Genomic DNA, 15,254 nt, shown 5'->3' on the forward strand with positions numbered 1-15,254 from the left:
GGGTAAACTCCAGAATAAAACGTATATAATTCAATAGGATATTTCTTTCATTACATATTCCAATAAAGGCAGTGCAACTGGAATTTAGCTGGTGCAACCAGGTTTTTATCTTAGGTTGCACCCAGTGCAAATAGGTTAACATCCCTTTAATCAAGCCCTGCATACTAAAGACTAAACACACTTGACTTGATTCTTGGTTTTCATATATATACTGGTGATATGTTATTATGTTGTACAAGAACAACTGTTATTTTGTTACAGCTCTTGTGTCTGTAGCGAGTAGCGGAAGCTTGGTGGAAACATATCATGTCTTGGCCCGCATGTACAAAGAATGCATGGATGATATGGCTGGAAGGGCCCCAGGTATAACTGATGATCTGTCTTGTTTTGTTTTAAATCTTAAACTTAATGCCAGCAACACATTTACCGGTATGTGAAGAATGGGAATGCTCATTGGTTGTGTATTTAAACCCTTCTTGAATTGCTTCTAGACTAACACTTAGTCTCTGAATACATATGATTTTGATAGTAAGAAATAATCCCATTTAAATTGGCATGAGATGGGAGATTCAGGACCTGTGATCCAACCTGAGGAAATCTAGACATGCTTCATTTAGGGCTGTAGTATTGCAGGGAGGACACCCTCGCCAACCCGGACTCTAAGTTTCTGTATTGCAGAACAAGGGGGATACCCTGCCTTGTATGTTTGTCCTTGTTAACATTTCTCTGTGATGTTGGAGATTGGAGGATGTATTGCTTGCCATTACTACCCATTACTATGGAACCTACTAAATATTACTAAATATCTAGTGGTGGTTCATGACATTAATCAGTATTTACTAATGAAGGGGAGAATGAGTCACCCAGCTCAGCATTATGTTCTATATGTTCTAACAGATTTGGTTATGATTGTATTTGCTATGGATGCATGCAGACAAGTTGCACGGATTTTGATAAGCAGGCTCTGTTTGTTTCCAGGAGCAACATGCATCATGATGACAGATAGACTGAAGCCAAATGAAGACGATGGATACAAGGTTCCCTTCAATAAAAAGTAGGCAAGGTGAAAGGGGTGTGCCCATTGGATTTTCCGAACCCACATGAGGCCCTCTGTCAGCCGGCTTGTACGCTCCCCTGTGCCACACTGTTGTCAGTTATGAAAATGTGCCCATTGTATAAACATAGTGTAACCTTTGTATTATACCACATTCAACTTGAGTTGATTATCTTTCCTAAAGTATCTACATTTATGAAATCTGAAAATGATAAGCACTGTCTAGCTATCAGTGAAAGCTTTTTTGTTCTAACCTTGCTTTTACTTGTCTTTTACTTGTAAGCACTCAACATGCAAAGGAAGTCATGTAAGTGACCATGTTTGAAATCTGCATATCTGCGGCACCTACAGGATTGTACAATGAAGGACAGTATAAAGATCCATAGCACCAAGAGGGTTGAGGTTCTGTACTAATGGTTACTGTTATAACTTAGCATCAGGGATATTTACCTGATTCGAGTTTATAAAGATTAGTTTGGTCACATTTGTTTGGAAACTTTGAACAAAATATAAAGCAGTTATAATGAAGTTGGCTAAGTCTTTTGGCATGGTAAATGACCCTTTGTTCATGAAGGTGTAATCTGGAGGAGAACTCCCATGAGAAGAAATAGCCATTGTACATCAACAGCTGGTTGTTCTGAGACAGTATGAGGGTCTGTTCATGATGACCAGTGGCAGGAAATCATCCACTGTCATGTAGAGATATCAATGTTCATCCTGAAGAGATGATTCATTCTGTAGCCATAGCAGCGGCCGTCGTGTAGAGATTTATTAGTGTTCGTATATAGAGATTATTAACCGAGTGTGTTTCCGTATCATTAATATCATATATTAGGAATAAACATTGTATTATTCGAGCCTTTGGCTCAGAGTCAATTACTGCAGTAACGACTCCAGAATCTCTGTCATCAATTCTTACAGAATCACCAATTTTGATAATGGGGGCAGCCATGTTTGTTTACAAACTCGTCCATGCAATTTAAACTCGCGACGACGTCATCAATGAAATGTTAAAACATTTTAGGATTCGCATGGCATGTATGGAGTTTTGAGAAGTAGTTCGTGGATTGACGTCATTTGCATAGTTATCAGATTTGGATGCTAAGTTTATCAGATTGTTTTATTGCACCGATAACACCCTCCATTAGATGATAATGTAGAAATATCAGTGTTTGATATGTGTTGATGTTGATATTGAAGAGATGCCAATGTTGATGTTGTAAAGTAGTTGATGTTTGTGTTGTAGAGGTGGTGGATGCGGAGCGGCCATGAGGGCTATGTGCATCGGTCTCAGATACCCGAGGTAAGTGTTCGTTCATTTGATCAAGTGAGGCTGTTGCACATCAAACCAAGCATCACAGTTTCTACATGTGTTGGATGTACGTGGCAAAAATGAAAATGATAGGGATTGAAACAAGTGCAATAAATATAACAATGTGACACTTTACCCACAAAGCTACCCCACTGTCCTTCGTTTGTCAAATGTAAAGATAAGGATTAATGTAGTATTCAGTGTGTTCAGTTGGCCTCTTGTGGATGAGAATTTGCAGATCCAACCTGTTCAAAGTCCCTGAGGTTTCATAAAAGGACTATGTAAATCCGGTGTAGTGTGTCACTGTGAGTGCCGAAATGATTCCCAGCTTTCTTTTACATGTTACTAACAGAAGGTATAACATTCAGTTGGCATGAGAATGTTATTGTTCTAGACCTGAAGACCTAAAAGATCTGATCGCTGTCAGCATAGAGAGTGGCAGAATGACACACCATCACCCCACTGGCTACCTGGGAGCTCTGGCTTCGGCCCTCTTTACAGCTTTCAGTATTCAGGGTAACACCGTCATTTGTTTCATTCCAGCTGCATGTGTGCTAAGCCATGTTATTACATCAGCTGCTCAGGTTTCAGTTTATAGTTTGATGTGTCAATGGTGTACATAGAAATATACCCTGATTCAGAAAGCCATATTCATGACGTCAGACATGACCGCAGACACCTTTACCCACCGAACCTTTTTACTATCACCTGTTGTTGTCACTGGGCTGTAAAAGTCTGATCACCTCCGAAATAAAGAGATGTCAAGTATCCTTTCTGTCTGGAAGATTTACCTAATTGAGTCACCTTTTAGTTTCACTGGACATTTGACCAACCCACTCCATATTAAAAATACCATGAACAAATTTTAAATTTTTCCTTATCCTGACTCATGTTTATTTGCTTGTCTTCTTCTTCTGGCTAACCTAGTGGAACACTTGTATCTCCCAATTGAAGTTCCCTTCAATAAAAAATCACTCATTAGTACTGACCACGAGTTACCTCCCTTCCACAAGCGCGTGAACGAGGGCGCCACCTGAACCCATGTGCCTCACTCTCTCCTCCTTCGCCCAGTGAGCAAGATGTGAGAGCACCTGTGTCTCCCTGCACACTATATCCTTTATTTATATTTAGTTGTTACCTCTTATATTCATCTATAGAGGTGTAACTAGTATCATTATTCAACATGCATTGATAATTATTCGTGGTTTCTGTTGCTTGATTCACGGTTAGCCGTGGTTTGCTCAGCAGTTTATGCTTAATAAAAATCTGCACTGTTTGTAAATTACGCTACTCTGCTACCCGATCCACAATTAAAATGCCCTAGTTGCATTACTCCATGTTCTATTGTTTCGTTGTAAATTATGTATTAATTTACCAATTTCTGCCTTTGATAAATATTTATGTTCCGTTTTGAGACGGAAGGCAGATAAATCTCGAAACAATCTTCAGTCATGGCTAATAGATCGGAGTCAGATATATCCTGAGTTACCTTCGGGACAAGCGTGGGACGAGAGTCCGCTATATCTAGAAGTTTAACCTGCTTCCCAGGACGCTCCTTCATCACAGTCTAAAACTAGAAGAACTTCCACGTCGTCTCAACGTATGCTCCGAGCCCCCAGGTCTACAGCCTCGTCAAAGGGAAATCCACGAAGACTACAAAAAAACAAAAAAACAAACAACAACTTTGCTTCTGATATTCAGAATTATGTTTATATGATGATGACATTTCAATTATCATTCCAGATGTATGTCATAAGAAGTGACCAGTACGGCTACCGTCACTTCAGCGCAGATCAACATGCAATCAGAGATGCCTACGCTGACGCCGGAGATTATAACTGAGGGTCCCGTCACTATCACAGAGAGGACACCCTCAACGCCAGCGCAGACCATCCCAGACGACCTGGTCAACCAAATCATGAGGCTGATGGAAGACCGTTACGGCTTACAGAGGCCTCAGAGCCACGGGCCCCAGAGCCAACCCCATACTAAGTCATACAGGGCCCCAGAGCTCCGCCTTGACTTCAGCGTGAGGGCCCCTGAGCCCATAGACGCTTCTCCTCGGCAAGGGCAACCCTGCCCGAGTGAGCTCTTTGCATAAGGTATCCCAGGCGCAGCCCGAGGAGGAGCTAGAGCCTGACCCTTTGCAAGAGGTTTCGGCTGAGAAGGCGCTTCGCCTAGCACGCACCTTTGTCATGTATGAAGGGCGCTCGCATAAAGCAAGCACTCATATGTCGGATCGGACACTGACTCCAGACATTCGATATTACGCAGCGAAGGCTAAGTGGTTCTACAACGCCTAGGAGGCGTCAACAGAGTCTCCCTCAACGTTCGAGAAGTCCAGAGCGTCTATGCGGCCATCACCGCTCGAAGCCCACAGTTTCCGCGAAGGATGTCTTCCAAGGTCTACATACACTAGCCAATCGTCAGTCCGCTCTCTCCTTAGTCCTCACATAGATCTTCTTACAGATCGAGGTCTCCGACATACCACCATACGCCAGAGGAAGACGATGGTATCATTTAAGATCGGACTCTAGACACTTCGCTAAGAAGTCCCAGGCAGCCTCCGCCGAGGAGCTAGAGCCTCACCAGTTCAGAGGGACATCAGAGGAGAAGGCGCGCCACAGCCCACACCCTGTAGAACACAGAGGTCGCTTCGCGGCAAAAGCTCATATATTGATCGGACCCTGACTCGATACTTTCGCGAAGGTCGCGAAGGCTAAGTGGCTCCAAGTCTACTTCACCCAGAAGATCTAGAAGCGTTACTTCGAGATCTTCGGTCCCGGCGTTCGCCGAGGAAGTCTCCTCCAAGGTTTCCATATACTAGCCACTCGTCATATATAGCCACCTCGTCAGTCCGTTCAAGACATCACATGAGTTGTTTATCAACTGTAAACCATATGCCGTCTACAAGCCTACGCAAAGACAATTGCACAGGCTATTTACACACACACAACGCCGCTGTATTAATTTATCAACGGATGAAGAGCCTAATTAGGGATCTTCAAGCCGACTACCTACTACGATCACGATTATCTACATGCGTGACCATTACGCATAGATCTGCAGACAATTCTAAACGAAATTGAACAGCAGTCTTGTTACAGCGAAAGTAAAACTCATAATCGTCAACGATTTCCTCAGAAGTAATATGTACAACAAGTTCAGCTTTAACAGTCTACAAGCTGACAACTTGCAAGGTTATTGAACCTTATATAAGGAAGTCGGAATTATCTTCAAGACTGAAGTTACTTTCACGACAGCCTGGGAAATAACTTACCCAGCATTAATATTACAGAGCGAGGTATTTCGGGCCGGAGGTTTCGCGCGTTTACCATCAACCCTCGAAACACGTGGTCACTCGGGTAACTTCGGGAAGTTACGGTGAAGACCGACGATTGTTCTAATATCAACGACGGCACTATATTATACAAGGTTCCTTTCCTGATACACCGGTGACGTCACAGCGCGGGTACTCTACAGAATCAAAATGCCTTGTTCTGATTGGACCGAGATGGACAACGCCCTGCGCAGAGGTTGATCATAGCTCACAGTTCAACACATAGGTTGCAAGTGACATAAAGTTCAACGATGGCAGTCACCCCTGGTTATGCATCTACATCGTCAAGCACTTCGCAGCGAATTTACCTCGACGACGGGATACAAATGGATCCAAATCCATAGCGTCTCAGACTACAGTTGAATTCATCATCAAGCTACTAACACAACTAGATGGTTAGTAAACCTACTTAAGTTGGACCTAGAACCTTCGCAAGATCTGCTATTTCTAGGTTTTTGATTTGTAACGGCATAGAATCGTATAATTGTACCGGAGGACCATGGATCAAGATCCAACAGTCATTTCCACAAGCCGTACTATCTCCGCTACCACTACGACAGTGACAGAGTCTGTTGGGGTTACGCACTTCAGCTCAGCTCAAGACATGACAGACAGAGGCAGACTACAATTACATCCGTTACAAGTCATCAGCAATTCGCATCTAGACGAATCTCTACCGTTCAATTCATCGGTTCAGGTCAAACCTCATCTACTATGATGCACCAAGAGATCGAATGTTTGAATAGGCGTCTTGTTAATAGAGCTGGAATCGATAACACTTCTCTACGTAGATGTGTCACTATAAGGTTGGGGAGCCCATCTTGCCAACAGGATGGCATCAGGGCTATGAGCAATCAAGTGAGCAATTACACATAAATCTGCTAGAGATGCAAGCAGTAATAAACGCCTTAATACACTGGAGCAACTTACTACAGTATACCCAGTGGATGATTCACACAGTCAATTCGACAGTGGCATTTTATGTGAACAAACTAAGCTCAACCAGGTCCCCGAACATATCGACTCTGTTTTCAATTGTTCGATTTAATCAACAATCTCAACATACATGTCAGAGCATATCACATTCCAGGAGCAAGAATGTGATAGCAGACGCTCTCTCTCGGTCACACATACCATCGCCGACAGAATGAATGCTCCATACAGAGATATTCACTCAAATTATCAAGGAAATAGGAACTACACTAATAGACCTATTTACCATTCAATTCAACAAACAACTGACAACATTCGTAACGCCAGTTCCAGACCCACTAGCATTGGCAACAGACGCGACTAAGCATGTCGTGGAAGGTCTCAACGCAGACGCTTTTCCGCCACCAGCGTTAATCTCACAAGTTTACTCTAAATCAGTCTAAAGCAGAGCCTCCATCTGATTTTGGTCACGGCCTACTGACCAGCGAGGAAGTGGTTTCCAACTCTTATTCAAGAAATCGGACAACCAATACTACATCTTACAGAGTACTCGAATCTGTTAATACATCCGCACACCAAACAAGCGCACGGAAAGCCAGATATATTCCAACTTCACGCATGGATTGTATCATATGCGGTCTGAATAACAAGTTATTCAGCCAGAGCGGCAAAGCAGTCTAACTTGCCCCGCGTAACTCAACTGGCAACTTATAATGATGACAAATGGCACAGTTTTGTCAATTATGCTGCAAAGGAAGGATTTACAGCTAGATATGCTACTCATCCTCAAGTGGCGGACTACTTATGTTATCTACGTCCAGACTAAGATTTTATAAGGCTCAGCTTGTCCACCTATCTTGCAGCAATAGCTCTATCATAACTGAGAACGGGCGTCAAGTTAACCTAACCCAGTTACTTGCCTGCTACGAGCTTTCGATTGGAGGATTAAACGAAGTTCACGCCCAACTTGGGATCTGAATATAGTGCTCCAACACCTCACAAGTGAGGTTTATGAACACGCTTTGATGATATACTTGAACCCCATGATACGATGAATCTATCACGATGGCCAGTAACAGCACTGAAAATATATCTCCACCGAGCCAAACAGGAGGGGAAAATGCAAGAGATTTAATTTCTCTATCAAGCTACGCAGACGGAAGTCTCACGTACTACTATATCTCCTTTTGGATCAGAACTGTCATACTACGTGCCTACAAGACTGTAGGACTCTACCCTCCATGAGCTTCTAATCCTCATAATATTAGAGCGCTAACATCTACAATTGCTCTACACAAATGCTTTTGGAATAATGGAGGGTTATTTCTGGAGATCCGATATGGTGTTTGCCAACCACTATCTGAGAGATATCACCACCGAGGACGCCTCAGGTATCCACCTATTCGGGTCCCATGGTCCTCGCAGACAACAGTTGACAGTTCCTCGGAGAAGATAAGTCCATCTTACAGAATTTTACTTATCTTATAACAGTACTAAATAACTACATGCTATATATATTTTGCTTAAGTTCAATTTATTATCTTAAGCTCAGTACTATGGTTATTATATCATACAATATGTAAGCTAACAACTCTACGGAGTTTGTTATTATATATTTAGCTTAAGTTAATCATATCTTAAGCTCAGTACTATGGTTACATTATAAATATATTAGCTAACAAACTCTACGGAGTTTTTTGCTATTATATATGTAGCTTAAGTTTATTCATATCTTAAGCTCATTACTATGTTTATATCATATAAGTATATTAGCTAACAAACTCTAAAGAGTTTTTTGCTATCATATACTTAGCTTCAGTTTCATCATATCTTAAGCATTATGGTTACATTATAACATGTATTAGCTAACAAACTCTACGGAGTTTTTGCTATTATATATGTAGCTTAAGTTTATTCATATCTTAAAGCTCAGTACTGTGTTTATATCATATAAGTATATTAGCTAACAAACTCTAAAGAGTTTTTTGCTATCATATACTTAGCTTCAGTTTCATCATATCTTAACAATTATGGTTACATTATAACATGTATTAGCTAACAAACTCTCTACGGAGTTTTTTATTATATATGTAGCTTAAGTTTATTCATATCTTAAAGCTCAGTACTGTGTTTATATCATATAAGTATATTAGCTAACAAACTCTAAAGAGTTTTTACTATCATATACTTAGCTTAAGTTTCATCATATTTTAAGCATTATGGTTACATTATAAAATGTAATAGCTAACAAACTCTCACGGAGTTGTTTTGGCTATTTAGGTTGCTTAAGTTAATTATATCTTAAGCACAGTTCTATAATCATACTATATATATGCCTACAACTCTTAGGAGTTCTACTATTATATATATGTTCAGCTTAAGTTTCAATCCTTAAGCTCAGTCATATGTTCATTTCATAACATGTATTAGTTAACAAACTCTCAGTAGTTGGTTACTATTATACAGCTTAAAGTATCATTATACCTTAAGCACAATTCTGTTATAACTTACATATATGCATATTGTAAGCTTACTACTTTGGTTCTTATAAAAGTATTCATTATAAACTATCAACAGTTTATACTATCACATTAATAGCTTTAGCTTAATTAATGTTCTATATACTTTTATTATATTCAGTAAATTGTAATAACCCTTATATGGCAACTGATAAGTTAACAGCAGGAATTCAGTTCAGTGCCTTCATGAAGTTCCCTTAGGGTTATTACAATTATCTCAGTTCAAATCACTAATTAGTAAAATCCAAAGTATATATAATCCCACCTCCTATTCCGTGAGGATTCTACAGCAAATAAACATGAGTCAGGATAAGGAAAAATATGAAATTTTTAAAGTAAAATTAATATTTTTATACTTATCCTGACTCATGAGGTAAGCCCTCCCGTCCTCCCCACTTAACACTTTGGATTTCCCTGGAAATTCAGGTGTTGGGCTCAGTATATGAGGAGAGAGTGAGGCACATGGGTTCAGGTGGCGCCCTCGTTCCCGCACTTGTGGAAGGGAGGTAACTCGTGGTCAGTACTAATGAGTGATTTTTTATTGAAGGGAACTTCAATTGGGAGATACAAGTGTTCCACTAGGTTCGCCAGAAGAAGAAGACAAGCAAATAAACATGAGTCAGGATAAGTATAAAAATATTAATTTTACTTTAAAAATTTCATTTTTAAATTTCTAAATTATTGTGATAATAAACTCTCCATAACCCATGAGGACTGTAATCTGTTACCTCCAGGCAAGCCACCAGTAGAGTGGGGCCAAGGCCTGCTGGATGTTCTACCACAAGCCTTGCAGTATGTCCTGGACAGCGGCCACTACCCAGAAGAAAATGAAAATGCCTGGTAAGGTAGACACTACCAGCCTTGCCTCTTCTTCAACATTTCCCATGTGATATCCCTAAGATCCACAGCTTTTGTCTTGTTCAGCTGCATGTCAAGGGTAGGAAATTTGTCATGTAATTCACTCACTCCTTCAACTGAATTTCTCTCATGCTGATTGCATTCTCTTCTAATGTCAACATGAAAAGACTCTTGCAGTTTCATCAGTGTTGACCAGCCAATGAAATTGAGAAACATATGACTGAGTGACTTTTACATTAACTAGATGTTGTACATCAATGGTGGTGTTTCCAGGACTAGGAGAATATTGTGAAATGTTTCTGCAGCTAAAAGAAACTAACATTCAATTGATTTTCTGATCTATTTCAGGCCATACTTCAAGGAAAACTGGGAAGCGTATGTGGAGTTGAGGAAACTGGCATCTGGAAAGCCAGTGTTTCCTGACAATTACGATGAGCCAGAAGTGAGGGACATTTTCTATAGACGCGTCAGTTTCCGTGGATGGGGTGGAGCTAGTGGCCATGACTCCACAATCATTGCGTGAGTAGACACAGAGTGGAAGCACAGCGATGGATAAGATTAATCAGAGCATGGCAGTTTGAAAAATATATGTCCTTCTCATGAAAACTGGTGCTGGAAATGTGAACTGCATCACCTTCATTATATGTATAGGCAGCATTCGAAATACCCGCCGGCCTGGGACGGGTTATTTTCAACACGGACTGCCAGATTCTCAAATTCACCTGCCGGACAGTTGGGTTAAAATGAAGACATGTGTATGAAGCTATTCATCATATTTCAGGATAATAAATCATTATGATTCACTCGTAAAAATAAATGATGAATTCCAATTGGATGAAAGACTAAATTGGATGTCAAACCTAAATTATTTGTGGGCAGGTAAGTTTTGGTCAGGGCTGGCAAGTTTTACGTCTAACTAGCCCTGTGGTCTGGCTGGCAAGTTTTACGTCTAGCCAGCCCAGTGGTCTGGCTGAAAGTTTTGGGAGTTTCATACCCTGGTATAGGGCATGTTATCGTCAGAATCTGACGTTTCTCATATTAGTGAGGAGTCACATTGTTTTTTTGCTGTGTTTATCTTGTGTCTTTGCACATTGCAGTAAAATGAATGCCTTATTTCTACTGGGGAAACCGCATGCTGCCCTAATCTGGGCACTGTATATGTTCCAGGGACAACACTAGGTAGCCGGCATTAGCTAATCCGGAATATTGTTGAACACTATCATCAAGACCAACAATGTTTGAGTGTTTGTTGTATTGTGTTTACTTCAGCTACGACGCCAACTTGGGGGCTGGACAAGACTGGAAACAGCTGTGCATGAGGTTGGTATCAGCAGGATTGCCATTGGTCAGGGCGAGAATAAGAACCACATTTGATATTTGAAATCAGGTCATGGGAAACTATAGTTGAGTATCATTTGGCTTCACCATTATCTTGTCAGCAATTCCTTGTTATATGCAGTTAAATCTGTATCATCACAAAATCCAGTGCTTTCTAAAATGATTGGTTGGTTGGTTTGTTGTTTACAACACTAAGCAAATACTCCCGGTATGTGTCGGTGGCCTGTAAATAAGTGAGTCAGGACCAGACAATCCAGTGCTTTCTGAGGCAAAGACAAATTAGCTGGAAATAAATCTTGAAATCAAAGATGAACAGAGACAGACATGAAATGCATTTATTCAGAGTGATAGAGTTAAAGCCAAAGCAAGAAAGATCCTGCAATATTTATCAAACACAAACACAGTGGAAACAGAATTACTTATCATTATATAATTAATTTATCATGACATATTGTGCAAGTCAAATAGGAGTATAGGTAATTGTACAACAAAACATGATGTCATTGTGTTGCAGTGTTATTGCCTGATGTCGTAGCACTGAAAGGTGTCATCAATGGAATTTCTCTCAAGTTTGAATGATATGTAAATGGGTATGTTTTTATCTATTAGCAAAACAAAAGGAAATGAGAATAAAGAAATCAAAATGTTTTATTATAGATCATGTTAATTTGTTCTGTTTAGTTGTACAGATTGATTAATAGAGATACATATCATACAGATAGTTAAATAATCTTAACATGCTTAATAGATTCCATCAATGTTTCTTAATGTAAATGGGTTACTGGGGTCTTTTTTTCTATTTGCAAGTCCACCTGAGTGCTAGTCCTAAAACTATATATATATATATATATATATATATATATATATTGACATAATTTGCAGCTATGTGAAATGGGAGTGCTTTACAGTTTGTTTGCAATTAGATTCTTTTTAATGTCTATGCATAAATGTTGTTGACCGTGAAGAATACATCTTCCCAGACTTCTTCGGAGGAGTCCTTTTGGCACATTTCTTGAAAAAGTCAAAGGTCAAGGTCAAAAGGATGACCAAAACTATCACAAAAAATAATGGTTACAATTTCTCAAACAGTTTTACAAAATGTATCATTGAATATGTGGAGGGTATATATCTTCTCCGAGATGGTTCCCTTCTTACAATTTTTTTTTTTTTAACATTAGTCAAAAGTCAAACTCAACTTTCAATACATGGTTACATTTCCAACAACATTTTGTTCTTGCATGTTTTTTGCAAAACCATACCACAACAGATATCAATAGCAGACTGGTCAATGTTTCTTTTGAGGTAATTATCAAATGTTCATATTTTTCCTCGAATGCAGTATAAAATACCTGTGAACTTATGGGCCTGGCACATGTTGTGAGAAGATTAAGTCAAGGTCAAGAGATAGGAAAATCTCAGTAAACAGTTTGTGGTTACTCTCTCCCAAAATGTATTTCTGCATTTATCACTAAATTTGGTATATAACCTCTTCAGAATGGGGTCCAGCATTGTGCAAGTGTTTTTGTAAAAAAAACCAATGCATCATGCTACTGCAATGTGGCTGTAATAATGAGTGAGTGAGGTTCTACACGCCTTTTAGAAATATTCCAGCAATATCACGGCAGTGGGACACCAAAAATGGGCTTCACACATTGTACCCATGTAGGGAAGCGAACCTGGGTCTTTGGTGTGATGAGCAAACGCTTGAACCACTAGGCTACCCCTCCGCCCTGGCTGTAATGTATGTGCTGCCTGCTGAGTAACACTCCTTCACCTCCATCTTACATAGGGGCATGTTCCATCGCGGAGACAATGACAGTACAGGGACTATAGCGGCATGTTGGTACGGGGCGATGTACGGCTTCCAAGGGGTGCCAGAGGGCAACTACAAAGTAAGTACTGACCAAAGTTTTATGTTATGGTCTACCTGTGTTTTTTGTCATTATGATGAAACTTTTTGTGAAACTTTCTATTTCTTATGTGTGATTCTAATTGTATCTCATCTTGACATAGTAACAAAGTATAAGGTCACTGGTTAAATATACATGTATCTTTGGCTGTGGCCAAAAGGATTTTGCCAGGTAGACAATCAGAAATGTTTTGTTTTATATTTGGCTTTTGTGGAGGTTGATTGTTCAGTGCAAAATTGGTTTGGTTTTGTATTGAAATATATTCTTGTCAAGACTGTATGATAAAGTGGGAAAAGGTTCAAATGATGTTGAAAGTGAATGTATGTTTCCAGAATCTAGAGTACAGAGACCGTCTAGAAAGACTTGCAGAGGAGTTGTATAATCTGGCCCACACAAGTAAGGTTAGTCAGGACAACCCTGAGGAGATGGATGGGTCGGATGTGGATCCTAAACAGATCAAGAAAGATTCCAGGAATGAAGACAGTTGCTACTCTAAAGGCCCAGGGATGGATGAGAGAGAAGCCATGGAGGAGCCAAAGGATGAAAAAGAGGGATGCAAGATGGAAAATAAACCTACAGATGGTACGGCAGAGGAGAGGAAAGGTCAGTGTTCACCGTCTGCTACAGAAAATACCGAGGTGCTGATCCCCCTCCACCAAGACAGGTGAAGATGGAAAATGAACCTACAGATGGAACGGCAGAGGAGAGGAAAGGTCAGTGTTCACCGTCTGCTACAGAAAATACAGGAGGTGCTGATCCCACTCCACACACACAGGTGAAGATGGAAACTGAACCTACAGATGGAACGGCAGAGGAGAGGAAAGCTCAATGTTCACCGTCTGCAAAGGAAAAAAATGGGAAGTGCTGATCCCACTCCACCAAGACAGGTGACAGATGAATGTCATTATTGTGTAAATATACTGAAATCCATTAGAAACACATCAGCGGGATAAAACGATTTATCTCCCTGATTAATGAAGAAAAGAAATTGTCCCTACTGACATTGAAATTGTCAATCAAGATGGAAACACAAGAGAAAAGACCGCCTCCGTGGTGTAGTGGTTAGAGCGTCCGCCCGGAGAGCGGAAGGTCGCGGGTTCGATCCCCGACCGCGTCATACCAAACGACGTTAAAATATGGTACTTGTTGGTCCCTGCCTGGCGCTCGGCATTAATGGGTACAACAAGGACTGGTCGGCTCGGAGTCAGTATAATGTGTCTGAGTGGGGTATTCATGCTTCACTGCGGCGTGGTATCTCAGTGGGCTAGCACTATAAAACCAGCTTCAGTCTGGGCTAGTACAAGCAGCCGCACACACACATACACACGCATGCACGTCGTCATATGAGCGAAATATTCTCAAGCACGACGTTAAACCCAATTTCACCTCACCTCACCTCACAAGAGAAAAAGGCAGTCATTCATCATCTAGTTCAACCATAGAATAAATTAACATTGACGGGGTCAAACTGAAATTTCACACATGCTCAGAACTTTCACATAGTCAATGTCAGTAACGGGTTTGGCCTACATTTGTTTCGAGCACTGCCATACATCTTCGTCTCATCAATAAATCACTTGCGGTAATTGAAGCCATATTCATTACAAAGCTAGTTATTTTGTTGAACATCTCCCCGCACATCAGCACGGGATCCGGAGATGGCATCTCCCCACACATCAGCACGGATCTGGAGATGGCATCATCCCACACATCAGCACGGGATCCGGAGATGGCATTATCCCACACATCAGCACCGGATCTGGAGATCGCATCATCCCACACATCAGCACCGGATCTGGAGATGGCATCATCCCACACATCAGCACCGGATCTGGAGATGGCATCATCCCACACATCAGCACCAGATCCGGAGATGGCATCATCCCACACATCAGCATGGGATCTGGAGATGGCATCATCCCACACATCAGCACGGGATCCGGAGATGACATCATCCTACACATCAGCACGGGATCCAGAGATGGCATCA

The 15,254-nt window shown here is 40.8% G+C and overlaps 1 protein-coding gene across 1 annotated transcript in view; it reads left to right on the plus strand.

Moving 5' to 3' along the window:
- The window catches only part of LOC124259643, a 73,521-nt gene extending 59,325 nt beyond the window's left edge, over positions 1-14,196 (plus strand). Inside the window, exon 26 of the mRNA XM_046693815.1 lies at positions 14,040-14,196. Within this exon, the coding sequence (XP_046549771.1) occupies positions 14,040-14,132 (93 nt within the window). The 3' untranslated portion in view covers positions 14,133-14,196. The remainder of the gene's footprint in view (positions 1-14,039) is intronic.
- The last annotated feature ends 1,058 nt before the right edge of the window (positions 14,197-15,254 follow it).

Source organism: Haliotis rubra, unplaced genomic scaffold (genome assembly GCF_003918875.1).
Source record: "Haliotis rubra isolate DU_JTF1 unplaced genomic scaffold, ASM391887v1 Scf730, whole genome shotgun sequence".
NCBI classification, from domain to species: Eukaryota; Metazoa; Mollusca; class Gastropoda; order Lepetellida; family Haliotidae; genus Haliotis; species Haliotis rubra.